This window comes from Polypterus senegalus, chromosome 2 (genome assembly GCF_016835505.1).
Source record: "Polypterus senegalus isolate Bchr_013 chromosome 2, ASM1683550v1, whole genome shotgun sequence".
Lineage (NCBI taxonomy): Eukaryota > Metazoa > Chordata > Cladistia > Polypteriformes > Polypteridae > Polypterus > Polypterus senegalus.
Window position 1 is genome coordinate 106,315,438 of NC_053155.1, and position 19,525 is coordinate 106,334,962.

The 19,525-nt window shown below is 40.3% G+C and overlaps 1 protein-coding gene across 1 annotated transcript in view; it reads right to left on the bottom strand.

Moving 5' to 3' along the window:
* LOC120523230 (ubiquitin carboxyl-terminal hydrolase 35-like) overlaps window positions 1-19,525 on the bottom strand; it is a 75,931-nt gene that overhangs the window by 36,113 nt on the left and 20,293 nt on the right. Inside the window, exons 3-5 of the mRNA XM_039744323.1 lie at window positions 17,137-17,272; window positions 2,047-2,176; window positions 95-196 (exon numbers count right to left, since the gene is read on the bottom strand). Coding sequence (XP_039600257.1) covers window positions 95-196; window positions 2,047-2,176; window positions 17,137-17,272 — 368 coding nt within the window. The remainder of the gene's footprint in view (window positions 1-94; window positions 197-2,046; window positions 2,177-17,136; window positions 17,273-19,525) is intronic.

Consider the following 19,525-nt stretch of genomic DNA (forward strand, 5'->3'; position numbering starts at 1 on the left):
GTTTTTACTGCACTGTTTGGATCCATGATACTGTAGTACTATCCGTTTTTGCTGCATGACACTCTTCGGTTTCTGAAATGTTTATCGTACTTACCTTGTGAAATGCTTCTGGAGATTGCTCATAGCTAAGCAATATGTACGAGAGGACAGAAAGGGCCCCTTCTCTTACAATGGGGTAGAACAAATTGGAGAAAACCTGTCCAAGGATGAAAACAAAGAAATCAGAATAACACAAACAGTAATGGCCAGCCAATTCAGTAAAACTCCATCAGAGATTCAGGGTGAGCCATCGCTTACTTTTACCTTCTCAGGAAGCAAACCCTACAGCTGTGGCACTGCAGAATTAAGAAACATCTCCATAACTCATGAAGCATGCACAAGTTTAATTCAAGAATATGATACATGAAAAGCTATAATAGTAGGAATCTAAAACTTATTTTATTAGTAAATAGTTTATCAATAAATAGTTGAAGGAACAAGTCACAATGAATAGAATTTGTGGGAGTGAAATATCTACAGAAGATATCACTCTAATTTAATCGTTAAAGGAACAGTTCAATCAAAATTCAGTATTTCAGAGGTTGTTTTCTTACCCTTAAAGAATTCCATAAGTGATAGTAAACCATGGTTTTCAGTCCATTTAAATTGCTTTTCAATGTTTTGTAGACTATTAAAGATGCTTTTAAAACAGAAAACAATGAGCTCATTTGGTAATTTGCAAACAGAATGCCAAAGTCTACTTATAGTACATTAAAATCCAAGTCTGTCAGAAACATCATAAACCTGTTAGAAGTGGTGTATGGCAAAACCAGCACAGTTAGTTTAGTTAATGTAACCATAATTGTCTTGTTTAAGCTATTCTGAAGCCATGGAAATGTTAGGATGCACTGATAGCAGTCCGTGACCTGCCTAATCCTACACAGAAGGTAATTACAGACCACCAATATGGCAGATGTAGTGATCAGTTCTATACACAACAATATTTGGCCATAAGGAAGAAGAGGATTTTTTTTTAATGAAGCAGATACGTGTTTAATTGAGCCGAAACAGACTGATGAAGATCTTGTCAGCTTCATGCAGACAAATGTAAAGAGCACTCAAAAGCTACATTCTGCAACCAGGGAAGAAAACAAAAGAAGTACTATTCAAAATCACTGGCCTTACATCTGCCTGCTTTGCTCTGCTTTAAAACTCCTGTACATCACAACTCGATATACACCTGTACATATACAGCATCGCAAATTTGTGCTGTGCTTGACTGTAATAGTAAGTTAGATTTATATTGAGCACGACTGGTTGTCATCAAGCCTGGCCTTGTGTAATTAGCTAAATCTAATTATCACTTTAATTGAGTTGATTTAACTAGGGAGCATTTACTTTGCACACAATGTTTTGTTGGTGTTGGATATCGAGATAATTGGCATAACTACTAAAAAACTGTGTTTATTGTTTGCCTTTGGCCCTTTATCTAATAATAGATTTTGGGTAGAGATCTTACTACATTTGGTATCAAATACTTACAATAAAAATGAAATCAAGAAAGAGCAAATACTTTTTCATGCTACCATATATTCAGATTTGCCTGGTTTTTACTGAGCCTATATGAGGAAGACAGTGAAAATCTGCATAAGAGGCCCAACTGAGTTCTTCTTTTTTAATATATGGAGAAAAAATATTTAACACTCCCACTGTGATAAGCAAATACTATGACTAAGCAATATCTGACTTTTATGGATACTCACATGATAAAATTAATCCAACGCTAACAATTCTGTTATGAGTATAATAAAATTATAACTATTACAACTAGCTAAAGAATAGAAGGGAGCAATGCCAGTTAGCTATTTGGTATGAGAACTTGTAAGTATGGAGCTGCAATAAACTGAACATTTTTCCAAAAAAAATAAAAATCTTACAAGATAACAAACATCACATCAAGATATCAAATCACCATAATGATTTTAGGACAAATTTACTGGTATTAGGCAAAGATTAACTATAATTATGCCTTAACCATGCATAGCCAGAAGTAAATATTGCACATACCTGTTCAGTCTTTTTAAGTGTCACCTTCATTAAAATGTGGACTCGTTTCACAGCCACTACACCTTTCATTAATGAAATAATCCACTTGTCAATATTTTTTACCAAAGGCCATGACAGCCAGTCTAGCATCCTAAAGTTGCATAAAGAAAACAAAGAAATTAATGTAAAGAATTCACTCTGGGGTGGCTTAAAACAATTGCTAATATGAAAAATACCAAGTTTTTTCTTTTTAAATCCTGTTGATTGATCAGCAGTTTTTTTGCCCTATTAAAATTTAATGTCCTATTACTAAATATTATAAGCTTAAAAATAACAAAATAAATTATGTTTAGGTTTTACAAATTCTGTTGGCCACATTAATTAAACCAGACAGGCACAGACAACAGCGGGAAAAAGCTAAGTTGTGTTAACTACAAAATAAAGCACAGAAACAATTCTCCTTCTCAACTAGAGGTTTTATTATGTTACAGCCTGGATGGTATATTAAAATTATATTATATTATATAATCCATCCATTATCCAACCCACTATATCCTAACTGCAGGGTCACGGGGGGTTTGCCGGAGCCAACACAGGGCGCAAGGCAGGAAACAAACCCCAGGCAGGGCGCCAGACCAACACAGGGCACACACACACACACACACATACACACACATTCACACTAGGGACAATTTAGAATTTAACCAAAATAGATTATCAAATCATTTATTTTTCCCAGTAGCTACTTTTGCCTACATGGCATCACGTAAAATGTTTCTGTAATTATGCCAAATGTACAATAGGCTTTCCTCCTAGGTCAGGGGTCCTCAATCACGGTCCTGGAGAGCCACAGTGGCTGCAGGTTTTTGCTCCAACCCAGTTGCTTAATAAAAAGCACTTATTGCTAAAGTAACACTTCTGCTTCACTTTAGTGATTTTGAGCCCTTATTGCTTAATTTTGTCTTAAACAGCTATTTTAATTGCTGCTTATTATCAATAACATGCAAATGACAAGAGAGAGCAGCATTTCTCCATTTAGCTTATTTACATTTACACCTGTGTGTATTTATCTGCACTATTGGGTTTAATTAAATACTTGGAAGAAAAATGAAGAGAAAAAAGTGAAGGACTGAGAATTACTCGTCCATTTTAGCCTTCAAATCATTTGCATGATAGAAAGGGAAAGAAAATCTAGGATATGAGAATGACCTGACATAGCAGAGTTAATTTAATTTCATAGCTTGTTAGTGCTTTATTGACAAGAATTGCTTTCTAATTAAGCAACCAGGTCAGAACAAAAACCTGCAGCCACTGCGGCTCTCCAGGACTGGGATTGAGGACCCCTGTCCTAGAGAATAGAGTGAGGGGTGTTTCTTTCCTTCTTCTCTTTAAGTGCTGTTAGAAGCTGCATATTGCATCTATCAATGACTATAATTTGGTTGTAGCTGTATCAGAGATAAGACCAAACATGGAAAATATATCTGACCCAATGTAGGAGTCCACTCTGGAATTTTTCATGGCCCTTGCAAGGGCAGGTCATCTTGGGAGTTTTTGTGTTACCTGAAGTAAAAATAGTGTCATATCGTTCTTTCATTCTGGCACTGTGTTCTTGTTGCTGCCTAATTGGCTAGGATGTAATGACCTGCCTCCCCTCATTTTTAAAGGTAACATGTTTTCTTCTCCAAGTTGGGATCATGCACTCCACTGTATCGTGGAAGGCATTTTGACTTCTGGCATACACAGAGATTACCAACTTCTTGTAGTCGCTTTTCTTCAGTATGACAAAATAGTCCTACCCCGTCAGTGTGTTTTGTTTAATCTGTTATGGTTCTGATAAACATTGGTCAATGCTGCCCTTTTCTGCCTAGAAATTCTTTGTATCTTATCAAGACTGGCAACACTAGGACAGGAAAAAAAATATGAATTGTGCACAAATCCACAGAAGGACATGCTTATCCATCATGGAATAAAGTTATGCATACATTAACTCATACTCAAGGTGACGCTTTAAGTATTGTACCTGACATTATTTACCATATATCAGATCCTAATTAGGTGTCCAGACATATTCTTTAAAAATCTTTATTTTCCCAGTATTGGATACTGCTTCTTACCCAGTGTGGTAGATTATCACTCCATCATTATCCTAACCCTCTTAGTCCTGAACTGGGTCACGGGAGGTGCTGGAGCCTATACCAGCCAGCATAGGGCACAAGGCAGGAAACAAACCTCGGGCAGGGTGCCAGCCCACCGCAGGGAGTGCACACACACATACACACACACCAAGCACACACAAGGGACAATTTTAGAATTGCCTAATGTCTGTGGACTGTGGGAGGAAACCCACATAGACACGGGGAGAACATGCAAACTCCACGCAGGGAGGACCTGGGAAGCAAACCCGGGTCTCCTAACTGCGTGGCAGCAGTGCTACCCACTCTGCCAATGTGCTGCCCAGAATATAATATAATACACTGTGTAAATGTACAGTATTATACGTAAACATAAAAAACAGGAGAAAAACAGACTCAATAGCACACCAATCAAATTAAGCTTATCAACAGTAATTCTCCTGAAAGTCAAAAAAGAGCAAAATATCAAGTCAACCAACGGAGCACCTTTGCTGTGGCCGCAGAAATCGCAACAAAACAAAACTGGAAAAGAGACTAAAAGTAAAGGTTACTGCACCAGTTTCTAACTAATGTATTTAAACATGCTATTTCTAGTTAAATAGTGGATTCAGAAAGTTCAGAAACTTTCTTCACATTCTGCTACGTTGCAAGCACCCTTATGCTAAAGTCATTTAAATTCTTTTTTCCATCCTCAAATAATGCTCAATATCCCAGAATGACAAAGTGAAAACAAGACTTTTTATTAAAAAAAAAACAAAAACTGAAACAGAGCATTGACACAAATATTCAGACTTTTTGCTGTGACACTCGGGTGTATTCCACTCTACGTATTGATCACAGTTCAGATGTTTCTATGCCTTGTTTGGAGCCCACCTGGGGTCAGTTCAACTGAATGGTCATGGTTAGGAAAGGCACACACCTGACTATAGAAGGTCCTACAGCTATCGACGTGTATCAGAATGAAACCCAAGCCATGAAGTTGAAGGAATTGCCTGCTGAGCTTTGAAACAGGACTGTGTGGAGATACTGATTGGGGAAAGGTTGCAAAAAAGTTCTGCAGCATTGAAGGTTTACAGTACAAAAGGCACCTAAAAGACCCTCGGACGGTGTGAAACAAGATTCTCTGGTCTCATGAAACCAAGATTGAACTGTGTGGCCTCAAGTCTAAGTGTCATATCTGGAGGAAAACAAGCATTACTCATCCTTTGCAGAGTACCATTCCAACAGCGAAGCACGGCGGTGGTAATGGAAGGGACTGGGAGACTAGTCAGGCTTGAGGGAAAGTTGAACAGAACAGAGTACAGCGATGTCCTAAATGAAAACTTGCTCCACAGTGCTCTGGACCTCAGAATGGGCTGAAGGTTCACCTTCCAACAGTAGAATGACCCTAAGCACAATGCAAAGACAATACAGGAATGGCTTTGGGACAACTCTGTGGCTGTCCTTGAGCTGCACTGACCGTGGCTGTCCGTTTGTCTGTCCAGGATTTTAAATTGCCTGTAGCTCTCAAACCGTTTGACCTATTGACCTGAAATTTGGTACACATACACTACATGAAGTCTACTGTCCTCTATCATGGTGATAATTGACCTCTAAGGTTATTCCCCTTTTTATTTTTATTTTATTTTATTGTAGAATCAGCTCTCGGCAGCGGCTAGCAGGGCGGCCATGTGGCACATGCATACGGGCACCATTCTCATCCCTACCACCTTCACCGTCACTTCCCCTGCCTCTTCATATCTTAAATCATTCTTGGGGCTTATTAAAGAGCTTACGTGAAAAATTAAAGAAAATGTACTAAGTAATTGCAACACAAACACTGACTTAATCAGTTTTAATGCGAAAAGATGCCGATGGCAGAAGAGAAGAAGCGGGTCGCTAGGGTGCAGAAAAGAAGAGCTGCTCAGGAAGCAGGAAGCACATCAACCTCTGAGGAAACGAATGCTAAATGTACAGAGAAAGAGGATGAAAACTATGGATGCTCAAGTCAAGTGGTGTGCCGTTACTGGTTTTAGTATAAGCCTGCAACATAACAAAACGTGAAAACAGCAAAGGGGTTTGAATACTTTCAGAATGCACTTATTTGTACCTGCTGAGCATGGTGGCCCACCCACTCCTCCTAAAGTAATATGGCTACTTATATACTTCTAGCCCCATTACCTTCTTCTAGTGGCAATTACATAAAATACATAAGCTATGTACAAACAATATACAAACAGTATTTACATTTATTTTATGCCTACATTTGTAAGCATTTAACATTTCATTATCCATTATAATAATATATCTTTATCATGTATTGTATTTTAAACTACTATTTAAAATGGGATTATATACTGTAGGTGCAAAGCAGGACAGGCGCAGTCAAGCAAGTCAAACTTCAAAAGGCTCAAGTTAACACCTCAAAGTGCAAACCAGGAGCTGAAACTGTACAAAAAATGGAAACTACAATATCAGCAGGAAAAACTAAAGATAAAATGGAGAAGCACTCCATAAAAAGATATATACACATACAGTACTATGCAGATGTCTTGAGCACTCCAATTGTTTTGAACATATTTTGTCATAGATGTTTATTTTTTTTGTTTTCTATATCGTGTCATTAGAAAAGAATACAATTCAGATATCCAAACATTCTTTTTCTAAAAATGTAAATACAGTATTACAGAGAGATGTTTGCATTTCATTAAAAAAGAACTATATGCTAATGATATAATGGTTTGACTGAACCAAACCATTTAACTGAAACAAAAATGGGTATACGTAGAAAGAATCAAACTGGGCGAGAACACGTCGACTAAAAAGTGAGGGTGTGGCAGATGTATCATTTTAACCTTTATTTCTTCATAGCAACAAGACACAAGGTCATTATCCTGCATCACCCGAGCAGAAATTTCACGAGGGGACAGTTTCAACATATGCTGTATCTGAGTGATATGGAGGTGCCAGACTTGCATAATTACTGACACAGTAAAACTGTCGCATAAAGGAATAGATATACATATATTAATGCTGTCACTATTGACTCTGTTGGTAATCAAGTAATCTAAAGAAAGTTCAATGATTGAGTAATAAAATAAGAAAAAATCTATACATAAAAAATTGACGTAACAATATTACACTTGATGTACTCGTTTTCCCGATTAAAATTCCATATTCCATTTTTCTATGGCTTACGTTTATGTTCACATTTTGCCAAAATGGCCACTGCACAGCTAACTCTGGGTTAAGAGGAGAGATTTTGTTTCTACTGGATAATAAATAGAGCTTTAACCATAAAAAAGATTGAAGTGTAACTTTCATATTCATGTAAAACTACTTGTTTATGACTCCGGTCTGCTCTCTGTAGGAGCTGCTTTGCTGCAGCCACCCATAGGAAGGCTGCTCGCATTATGAAGGGGATGAGGGAAAGCCCTTGGAGGAGCTTTATAAACTCACCATTTCAGTGGCGGCACTCTCTGAGGTGTGCAGACCTGGGACTGGCCAGATCTCTGTAGGTGGGTACACCTTTTATTGGTCTGGTCTCACTGTTGGCTATCATACTCAGGGAGTAGCTATTGCTGTGGAGCATTGGCTACTTCCGATGGTGTAAGATGTCACTCCTTTCAAAAAGCGTAATATGAGACTCAGATTAAGACACTCTCTGGTTGTCTGTTGTCTCAGTGTATACTCTGACCATGACAAGTGACGTCTCGGTGAGGGAGACATTTTATTTGCAACTTCACTTGGTAGTTGATGAATGCCCGCGAGGTGACATTCCTCTGGTCATGGATGACCTCAATACGACCACTGGCACTGACAGGGCTGGCTATGAGGTTTGTGTCAGTCTGCATGGGTCTGGTGACCGTGGTGAAAGTGGCTCTATGTTCCTTGACTTTGCAAAAGGTCAGGGCCTGTGGATCACTGGATCCTTGTTCTAGCCTTCTGAGCTGCATCATTGGACTTGGTACTCCAGTACTGGTGGAGTGGTGAAGGAGATCGATCACATCCTCGTGGGCAGATGCTGGAGGCTCTTACAAAACTGCAGGATCTACAGAAGTGCCCAGTTTGTGAATTCTGACCACAGAATAGTTGTTGCTACTCTGAACATCCAGCTTAGGTCCAGTAGGCTACCACCTACTAGGAAAATGAGGATGGACTTGGCCACACTCCAAGATCAGGCTGTTTCTAACAAATTTGCATGAGGCTTGTGTGAGGAACTTAAGGACTTGGATGCGACTGCTGATCCTAATGTGATGTGGGACACCTTCCGTGACAAGACCCTGAAGGTTGCTGAGGGATGTGTTGGTGTTACCAGTGTTTCCAGAGGAGGTGTTTCATTTTGCGAGGCACCCTGGATATCATTGAGAGGAGAGGCAATGCACTGCTTGATGGCAACTCCGGTCTGTACCAAGAACTGAGAAGGACTGCTGCGAAGGCAGATAAGGAGGTGTTTGTTAGAGGAATCTATGAGGAAGTGATACACTATCTATGGTCTAGTGACCCATGTCCTGCTTACAGAGGAATCAAAGCATTACGCACATCTGAATCCGTTCCTCGGAGAGCTGAAGTCAGGGAGGCTGATGGAAAGGTCCTTACGGATGAGACTGTAGTTTTGACCCACTGGGCTGGCTGTTTAAAGCTGATCCTCCAGGTAGGACGTTGGACATCTCTGGGACCACAGGTCTTGAAACCGATCCTCCAATTCACTGTGAACCACCCAGTCTCACCGAGATTGCACAGTGGTGAACCAGCTGAGGGTAGGGAAGGCTGCAGGGATCTGTGGTATACGGGGTGAAGTTCTCCAGGCTGGTGGTAAGGCTGTCCTCCTTGTATTGCAAGAAATAATTGCCTCCATTTGGGAGACAAGCATCATCCCAGCTGACTGGAAAACAGAACTTATCATCCGTGTCTGGAAGGGGAATGGTGATTGCCTGAATTACGGCAACTACAGGAGGATAACACTGCTTTCAGTGCCTAGTAAGGTGCTTGCTAAGGTCATCCTCAATAGGATTTGTGATCATTGTGGTATAGTGGGTCCGAGTATCTAAATGAAGGGACAGTTTTTAAATAAATAATCGGTGCACATCGGTACTGTTGCCAGAGTGGTTCCCGGGAGCTATACAGGCAGGGAGTTTCTGCACTGAAGTCCACAGGTGCGGGATCGCCCATGTCCGTAATCGATGCTAATCACTACACCTGTGCCACATCCCCATTTTAAGGAGAAGGAGCATGAGTGCGGAGGGGAGAAGATAAAAAGAAAGGAGCGAAGGACAGAGGTTAAGGGAGAAGGCTAGAGAAGTGAAGACCCGGTGGAGGAGTGAGCAAGCGTGAGAGCAGGCTCACTGATAAATGCAGGCAGCTGGAAGTAGACCTCCTGAGGAGGAGTGTTAGGCCGACACTCGCTGGGGGCAGTATGAAGCAGTTACTCCAGCTGAGCGATCTCAGGAGCTGGAGTGTCCCAGAAGGTGGTTGGCTCGCCGCATAAGGCTGCAGGAGTAAGGGATGTTTGGGATGAGTGCACTTGTCATTGGGGGAACCTAAATCTAAGCCCAGCGGGAGCTGTATGGAGCCAGAGGACAGAAGGCTACTGGACCAGCAGGAGAAGGTCAGCTGCAGCTGTAGGTAGGGTGACTCCCGTGTTCCACACCTGATGGTAGATGCAGGAGGCTGCCAAGTTGAAGGATAAAGGTTTTTAAAAAGGGACTGTTTCCAGACTGTTGATTTTAAAATCGTTTTGATTGGATTTATTTGGATTACTTTAACCTCCACTTTTATTCACCCTGTTTTTATGGATTATTTATTTATTGTTGACGTCTTTGAAGCACTCCACTTTGAACACTGTTTTGATTTTTTTTTGATTGCTTTTAATAAAAGCACTTGTTCACTTTTTGCACCATTGCCTTGCTCAGTTTGATTTGTCCCCATCAGACCAGCTCATCCGGTTACATTACTGATGATGTTGGATTCGAGTGGCTCTCTGAAGAAAGGTGGGAGCATGAAGCTGGACCCATATCATCACAATCATCTGCTTACCTAGCAGCAACTGGTGCAGTCTGGTTTTACATCTAAGAAGTCTATCATAGACCGCATCCTGGAACTGAGGGTTCTCATGGAGCGCAAATGCGAATATTGGCAGAGTTTCTTTGCAACCTTTGTCAATTTACATAAAGCATTCAACTCAGTCAATCAAGCCGCCCTGTGGGACATCCTGAGACCTTGCGGATGTCCCCTCAAAGTTTCTGGCCTGTATATTGGTACTGTGAATGATGTGCTGAGTGACAGAACCTCTGCATTTTTCACAGTTGATTCTGGGGTTCATCAGGGGTGTGTTCTTGCTCCTACTCTGTTCAAAGCTTGCATCGACTGGGTGCTGGGCAGGGTCATGGGGTCCAGCAGCTGTGAGGCATCTGATGGTGAAGAAAGATTCACTGATCTTGACTTTGCTAACAATGCTGTGATCCTTGCTGAGTCATTGGTGGCTCTGATCGGGGCTCTCGAGAAAATGAGCGAGGAGTTTGAGTGCCGGGGCTTGGGAGAGCATGGTGGGTCATGAACTCACTGGAAAGGGGTGTGTGGCACTCCCGATATATTTGCTAAAGGACAAAGGTCAGTTACGACAGTATGGCCATGTGGTGTGACTCCTCAAGGGTAATCCAGCTTGCAGGATCCTCAATAAGTGGCTGGACTAGGCCAAAGGGACACTCATGTAACACCTGGCTGTGGCAGAGTGATGGTCATTTCCAGAGGGTGGGACTGGACTGCATGTGTGCCTGGGGGGTTGCCAACCAGGACCTTGAGCTGTTTCGTCATGTGATGGGTAAATGCAACCAGTACCAGTGCATGCTCCCCAACCTGACCTGACCTGATATATTGTGATTGGGTGCAGCATAGTTTTGGCTGTTCACTGATTCATTTGCTTGTTTTACCATCAAAGTGATGGGCCATCATTTTCTAATCAAGTATACTGACTCCAACCACAGCCTCTCAGCTTTTGAAACAACCCAAATAAATGTGCTATGTAAATAAGAATCATTATTTGTAAGCGGCAGTCTGAATTGTCAGTAGACGAAAAAGAAAAGAACACATTTCAGACTTTCAAATATTCCAGTTTTAAAAATGTAAATGCTACAGAGAAATTTTTGTATTTCATTAAAAAAGTAACATATTAAGTATTAGACTGCTTTTCAGATAAAACATTACTTTATAGGTATATAGCGCAGTGCATGATTAAATGAAAATGAGAAGCAGGCTCTAATGATCAGTGGTATAATGATTTGATTCAACCAAATGGATTAACTAAAGCAGAAATGTGAGAGAGAATCAAACTGGGCAAAGAATAAGCATACTAAAAGGTGAAGATCTGGAAGATGTGTCAGTTTAGCCTTTAAATCTTCAATTCTTACACCATGGCAAGAGTGAACATAGCAACAAGACACAAGGTCATTATCCTACATCAGCAAGATCTCTCCTAAGCAGAAATTTCATGACAACAGTTTCAAAATGTGCTGTCTAAACACTTCTTAAGAAGCACTAGGAAAATTACCAAGATTGAGAAGCAGAAACTCAGCAGTTGTCCAAGGAAACATAGTGCAGCAGATGAAAGACCCTTCAAACTGACACCCCTTTAACATTGGAAAGAAACCCAGCACTGCTATCAGTTTCTGATCCACAGAAACCATTGGAACTGAAGTACAACCCTCTGTAGTCAAGGGAACTCTCATCAGAAGTAGTCTTCATGAAAGAGTTGCTGTCATAAAGCTACAAGATTCACCTTCTCACAGAAAACACAAGCACTGGGTGCTGAATAATAGAAGCAAGTGTTCTGTACTGCCAAGTTAAAATTTGAAAATTTTGACTCAAACAGTTGATAGTATGTTCATAGAAATCACTGTCTGCAGCCAACAGTAAAGCATGGCTTAGGTTGCTCATCCCTTTGCCATTTGGTGATGTGGGACGTGTCAGCTGAGCTGTGCTAGTATTTGAACTGATGCAGTCATTGCCTGCATGTGTTGGACAGGAGAAAACCATTTCTGGATTTTTCCCTCCCTGACCACCTGATCAAACTGTATTGCTAAATACGCTTGAACTTACTTCTAACCACTTCACAGCTCAAGCCTCATATCATCCTCTCCAATGGTTAGGGTTACTCAGTGTTGTCAATGTTTTGTTCCCCCTCATAATACATAATAAATTTTACACAAAATTTTAGTCTAGCGGTCACCCTTAAAGATCAAAGGGCACTTGAGATTGGATGTGAGCTAGAGGTCAAAGCATTTTGATGTTAGTTTATGAAATTGAAGAGACATTCTAGCCCTGATCTCCTCTCTTCTTCCTGTGTAGATCACTCTGCCTTCTTCACTCCTTCCCCCCTATTGCTAGTGGCACTGCCAGTGGCCTTCACTTGCATACATGGCAAACCCCATAACTCTGCATGATCACTTCTTAGTGCTGTGCCAAAAGAAGTCATGGTGCATTAGTATACCCTCTTGCTACAACGTTATTTCAAAGCAGTGTTTCAACCTTTCTTCTTTGGTGGGACATATTTTAGAACCAAAAACAGCCCAAGGCACACCACTGTTTTACTAAGCACAAGCACATTATATCTCATACACTTGCTCAACTGTCCAAAAGGTTGGGACTACCGGACAAGCCGGTAAAAAAGGAGCTCCGAGATCAGCATTCACAGACATGGCACTTAGTGACCACTTTGCCTGCATCTCTGAACTGCTTCATCCCTTTGCCCTCTCTGCCTCAGAGGCAACTCATATGCCCACCATCCACTGGTCCTGAGAGACTTGCTGGCAACCACACACCCAGGCAGTTGGACTCTAGCAGCCTGGAGACGTGTCTGCAGCATAGCAATCACGGACTGCTTTTATGCCAGCTTCTCCAGGTGGTTCTGTCCTCCTCAGACAGGTCTCGACCACCCTCTCAGGTTCAGACCCAGGTATTCTACACTAATATTTCCACAGCACATCTGGGTAGCTCTCATGGCGCACCACTGTGCCATGGCACACTGGTTGAAAAATGCTTATAGACAAATTTGGCTAACTTTCTTTTTCTATTACGTCACCAAATTTCAATCAAATCTGTCAAGGATTTTTTTAGATTTTGGGGTATTTATTTTTTGTGGTATTTAGTTTTTATATTGTTGTTTTTTTACCCCTAAACACTGATATATCAAAATGTCCTTTCTCATTCAGATACAGTACCTGCTTACCTAGATGCATTATTTATGTTTTATTTAACAAAATAGTAAATAGTGTTTTGGTTGATGAGTGAGTGAGTGAATGGACTTTGCAAACACCCGACACACACAGGCTCCGGACCAGTGGTGCTTGTAATGTGGGGCACTGCTCCCCACCAAATATTTTAAAAACTTTACTTAAACTAATTAGGTAATGCAAAATAATCATTAAATAAATAAACTGGTTTAGTGTCAGCACATGTCAGCCTCCATTAAAAACTGGTTCCGAATTTGTTTCATTTCTGTGTGTAGTACTAGGGTGTTGTACCGTGTTAGCCATTATGAATGTAGAGAAAAGCCAAGCAAAATGACACCTTTTATTGTCAAACTTAAAAGTTGTAATCTTTTTAGTTATCTAATAAAGGGTGTCATTTCATTTCTGTGTGAATACCTATATTTCCTGTGTGAAGGGCGTTGGCCAAATGACAGTGTAAGTCCTTCATCATTTGGCAAGCAGGTGACCTAAGGCTGCCCTACAATCGGTTTCTTTCAGATTTTTCTCGGCACACAGCTTTGTGCACCCTTCACACTCCCACATGTATAGGCTGTGAATTAGTATTGTTTTAGGTTTTTTTAATCTAATGTGATTGGATAATCATTGTTGCACTATTTCAGGTTCATGTCAATGGTTCACAGTTCACATCTGCCATTAACATAACTACAGCTGAGCGAGTGCGGCTTTAGTCCATCCATTATCCAACCCACTTTATCCTAACTACAGGGTCACGGGGTCTGCTGGAGCCAATCCCAGCCAACACAGGGCGCAAAGCAGGAAAGAAACCCCAGTCAGGGCACACACACACACACACCAAGCACAATTTAGAATCGCCAATGCACCTAACCTGCATGTCTTTGGGAGGAAACCCACACAGACACGGGGAGAACATGCAAACTCCACACAGGGAGGACCCGGGGAGCGAACCCGGGTCTCCTAACTGTGAGGCAGCAGCGCTACCCACTGTGCCACCGAGCCGCCTGTGACTTTAGTGAGATGGCAATTTCAAGTTTAACTACTGAAATCAACCTGACTAAAGAATTCAGCAGTAGGCAATATCAAGGACAAGCTTACACACACTGACTTCTTCTGCTCTTTATACAACAAATGGAGTTGGCTATTTGGATGTGGTGTAAGAAGTGCTTCGTTTTGCTTTTCCTGTTTGCTGTTTCAAAGTATTGAAGCACTGTGGACAACGATGGGGGTACAAGACCTAAAACATCATTCTGAAAAATGCAACCAGGACGAAAGTAGCTCCAGTCATTTAGAGTAGTGTTTTTAAACCAGTGTGCTGCACCATGGAAATAACAGTATAGCACACTTGGGTCTGAACCTGAGAGTGACAGTCTCCGCAGGTGGTTGAAACCTGTCTGAGGAGGATAGGTCTACCTGGAGAAGCTGGCATAAAAGCAACTCTATGATCACTATGCTGTATTCACAGCACTTTGAGTACTTCAGATGCATCTCCAGGCTGCTAGAGTCCATCTGCCCTGGGCGTGTGCTCGCCAGTGAGCCTCATAGTGCTTGTGGAGAGTGGGCATATGAGTTGCATCTGAGGAAGACACAGGCGGGCAAAAGGGTGAAACAGCTTGGAGTTGCCACCAAAGTGCTCAGTGATTGGCGTGTCTGAGAATGCTGATCTTAGTGCTCCTGTTTTACTGGCTTCTCCAGGAGTCTGGCGCATTCAGGCACTTGAGCACGTGTACGAGATATATATGTGTTTGTGGTTAGTAAGATAGTGGTGTGCCTTAGGATGATTTTCGTTACAAAAGGTGTGCCACTACAGAAAAAAAGTTTGGGAAACACTGATCTAGATAACAACATGAAGCTAAATTGTTTCGACAGGCTTAGTAAAATGACTCAATTTAAAAAATGACTCAAGTAACTGACAAATTTTCAGGCCTGAAGGAGAGTAGGACAAAAGTTATGCTCAGGGAAATATAGGTATTTTACTCGTAAAGGCAGAATTTAAAGTAAAGGCAGAAGATTTAGGTTGGACTTGGGTGGGTGTAGTAGAAGACAGATTGGGAGACGAGTTATGTTTTGAGATGTGGGGGGGGTCTGTGGATCTTTGTACCCAGGTGAGATAAACTTGGCAAACTTGCATAGGACTGGGTTGACTGGCACCAAGTGTAGAATACAATTAGGGTGGGAATGACTCTGTGGGTATCAGAGTGGGCTACAAGGTGCAGAGTCTATAATGCATTTTAACCTGGATTTGCCCTATGGGTCTGGTACTGGATAGGCTAAGATGTGCATTGGCACTGTGATGAGGACCACAAGAGCATGTGGAATGACCAGATAGACAGACAGATAGATTGATTGATAGATATTAAAGGCACTACATAATAAATACACGTAGCGCCCCAAATAATGTGGTATGGGATAAAAATGGTGACTCTGCATTTCATGACCTAAAGCAGGCCCTGACATTGGCACTGTTATTAATGCCTTTTTGCCTTTTATTCTCCAGACCACTGCTTCGGTCACAGGACTAAGTGCCACGCTGAGCCAAAGTGTCAATGGTGTCGCGCACCCTGTCATGTTCCTGAGCCTGGAACTGCTGGACAAGGAAACCATATATGCAGCAGTGGAACAGGAGGCTTTGGCACTTAAATGGGCAGTGACACAGCTGAGGTATTACCTTCTAGGCCATTAGTTTATCCTAGTCACCGATCATGCTGCTTTGCAGTGGATGGTGATTTTACTTGTATCATTTTACAAATGTTCCACAGCTCTTCTCAAATCTACATCTGTTCATGTTTTTATTAAAGATTTGCTGGGTCTGGTCCTTAGACTTCATTGTTGAGTTTATGCTCTGATGTGCACTGTCAACCGTGAACAATTTCATTTCACTTGAAATCATGTCAACAAAATAAGCTATTAAGTAAACTGGAAAAACTGGACTAATGTGATTTCAATATTAAATATCAAAACAAAAGAATCTTATCAAGATATTTTAGTTTTTTGTTTTAAAATGGCTGAGCCAAAATAATCTAATTTTAATTTCACATGAACACTGAAGTAGCAACGGTGTAAATTCAAAGTAGCATCAAAACATCCAAAGAAACTCAATATACTGTAAATGCTGTCATACATTATGCTGTGTGTATGACATAAGAAAAAAATCCAGGTTGGGAGAAACCATTCACAAGATACTGTGCCATCCATTTTATATAGCACTGCTCTTTCTGAAACATGACTGCCCTTAAATGTAATGATGTGCCTCTCCCTCCTTAGAACTCAGTTGCTCAATTGAAATCTGAAAGATCTCATGACAAAACAGTTCTCAGAGTCAGCTGTTTTTCTTATTGTTTTTAATACTTTTGAAAACAATTCCACAGATTAAAGTGAAGAAACTTTCCACATCTCCTAAAAATCTTTTTAAGCACATAGTTGAGAAGAAATTGTAGCCCTTCCACATGAAAGGCAAGCATGGTCTCTGCATAATTTGTCCCATCTTCTTAAAGGTTCATCTCAGGTAAGAGTTTTTTTACTAGGTTTCTCATACTTAGCTCAAATCTCATAAAATGGAAAAATAATGTGTAATTAGTTTCTAATGCTTAACTACAATTTTAAAATAAACCTATTCTATTAAAATACTCGACAGAGAACATTTTCTGCAATAAAGAATTCTTTCAAATACACATAGAAAACATGAACTGAGATATACTTTAGTAAAGAAGATACAGTAAAACAATGCACTAGCACACTACTCCACAGGTCTTTAATACATAGGTAGCAAGAAAACGTACCTACTGATGGCCGTCAGGATCTGGGCATCTGAAACGTTTTTGTCATTGGTGATGTTACGGACAACTGCATCCATGAGCTCAAGGGGTACATACTGAACCACACTGGCAAGGGCATTGGATGGTGCATTATTTTCTTCTGGAAGGTAATGAATGAATACAATATAATTAGGTACTTACATGCTACACTACAACCACTAAAGAAAATGAGAGCTTACTAATAAGAGGAGAAAAGCAACTCACCTCTAGAATTTTATGTCAAAGATAAGGTTGTTTGCCTATATATCAAACTGTAGGAAACGACTGTTGCTAATTAATATGTATACTGCTGGCATTTTAAAATGTCAAAGATCACTTGTAAATGTGAGCAGATCAATCCATTGCCTTAATGCAGCTTCACGGTACAGTAACTTCTCAGTTAAGCACAAACAGGAAAAAAGAATCAGCATAATACCTAAGCTTGGCACTTAACGGTTACCAGTACAAGATCCTTCTGCACAGAGCACAACAAGAATGACATTGCAGGTATTTGTTCACTGCACTCATCAGCGGTTGCCATCAGCCAGTAGATTTAAGGTTTCTTTCACTGCTAAGAACCTCTCCAAGAAATCCTTGATTCCTTTATTAAATTCTACTTTAGATAAGGTCACTAAAGATATTACAGTTTTTAGGAGCACCTCGTATTCCTAGGTGATAATCCAACTGTCTAATAGATTGCAATGGCTATCTCTGTACCTGTGTGAGCTTCAAGTCTATATACCAAGATCTGAAAATAAAACAAAATCAACGTTTTTATGCTGCTTGAAGCTTTGCTCATCACAAAGATCAGGGCTTGAAATTCATACACTGCAAAAAATGCATATGCAAAAACTAGACAAAAAAACTTTAAATGAGAATTGTTTTGCTGTTATTTAGCAAAAAAATCTGCCAATGGGGTAAGCAAAATTTACTTGACAAGATTTCTCAAAACATGCTAAATAATTGTAAATACAAGTTTTTTGACAAGTCAATAATTCTTACAATAAGGAAAAAAAGATTTAACGTCATGATATAAGTACATTTCACTTGCTTAGATTTCATTTTTTGCAGTGTACTTGAAATTGAGAGGGGGTATTCCCTTTTACATTTAACACAAGACTCTGTGGGGGGGATACAAGTGTGATGAGGAGGGGGTCAAAAATCTACTGTTTAAAAAACACTTTTATAATTATATGTTTATGTCAAAATGTATTCTTTCTGATGTTTAGAGTAGTTTGCAAAATGTATAGTTATCAGCCAGTCTTTTAAAGTATTTCTGCTATTTTAACTTTAAATAATGGTTTAATTCTTCATGTATAGATTCATATTTACCAAAAAAAAAATTACCAAGGAAAACTTATAGAGTAATACAAAATAATGTAATCATTTAAAATACAGGATTTTTCTATATTTTCTTTTCTTCATTCATATTATACTTTAGGTGGAGTGGTGACCCTGAAGCTAAGGATCTGTGGTGGTATCTGGAAGGTTGCCAGTTCAATTTCCATTACTGCCAGAAGCGATCCTACTCCATCAGGTCCTTGAGCAAGGCCCTTAACCTGAAAACTGCTCTGGGGCACTGTACGATGGCTGACCCTGCGCTCTTACCTCCAAAGGTCATGTGAAAAGACAATTTCCCCCCAGAGATTAATACAGTATACAATAAAAAATACTGTTTCTCCTGTCAGGATATAATTTTCTGCAGGTTTAAGACAGTTGAGGACTCAACCTAAGGCTCTAAGTGTGAATGTTTTTTAATTTAAGAAATTTGAGAGAGAGAGACACATCCATCCATTTTCTTAACCCACTTCTTCAACGATAGGGTCATAGGGATATTGAGATATTTAGTTACAAATATAATTAACATATTTTTAGCTTGGGTGGCACAGTAGTACACACTGATTAGCACTGTCACTTTACACCCTGACATACCCGCATACTCAGTTCTAATTCAGCCCCTGATAGTCTGTGTGTGGAGTTCTCCGTGTTTCTCTGTGATTTTCTTTTGCATACTCCAATTTTCCTCCTAAATTCTCAAAGCCTTGTAAATTTGACCACTCAGTCCCAAGTGTGAGTGTCGGTGTGTGCGTGAGTGGACCCAGCAGTGGACTGGTTTCCTGTCCAAGCCCCATTCCTGCATTGTGCCCAGTACTTCCAGAATAGGATCTTGCTCCACACTCCTCTAAATTGGAATAACTGGGTATAGGAATGACTTTGACTTTTGTTAGTCTGCTAGCGAACATATTTGCTTTAAGATCATTATAAACTGTTGTCCACACCAAAAGGGTATTCTTTAAAGATCAGAAAACAACGTGAAGGTGAAATGTGGTATGATACGGTGAGGTGTCATACAAATTCCTAATTTTTATTTTGA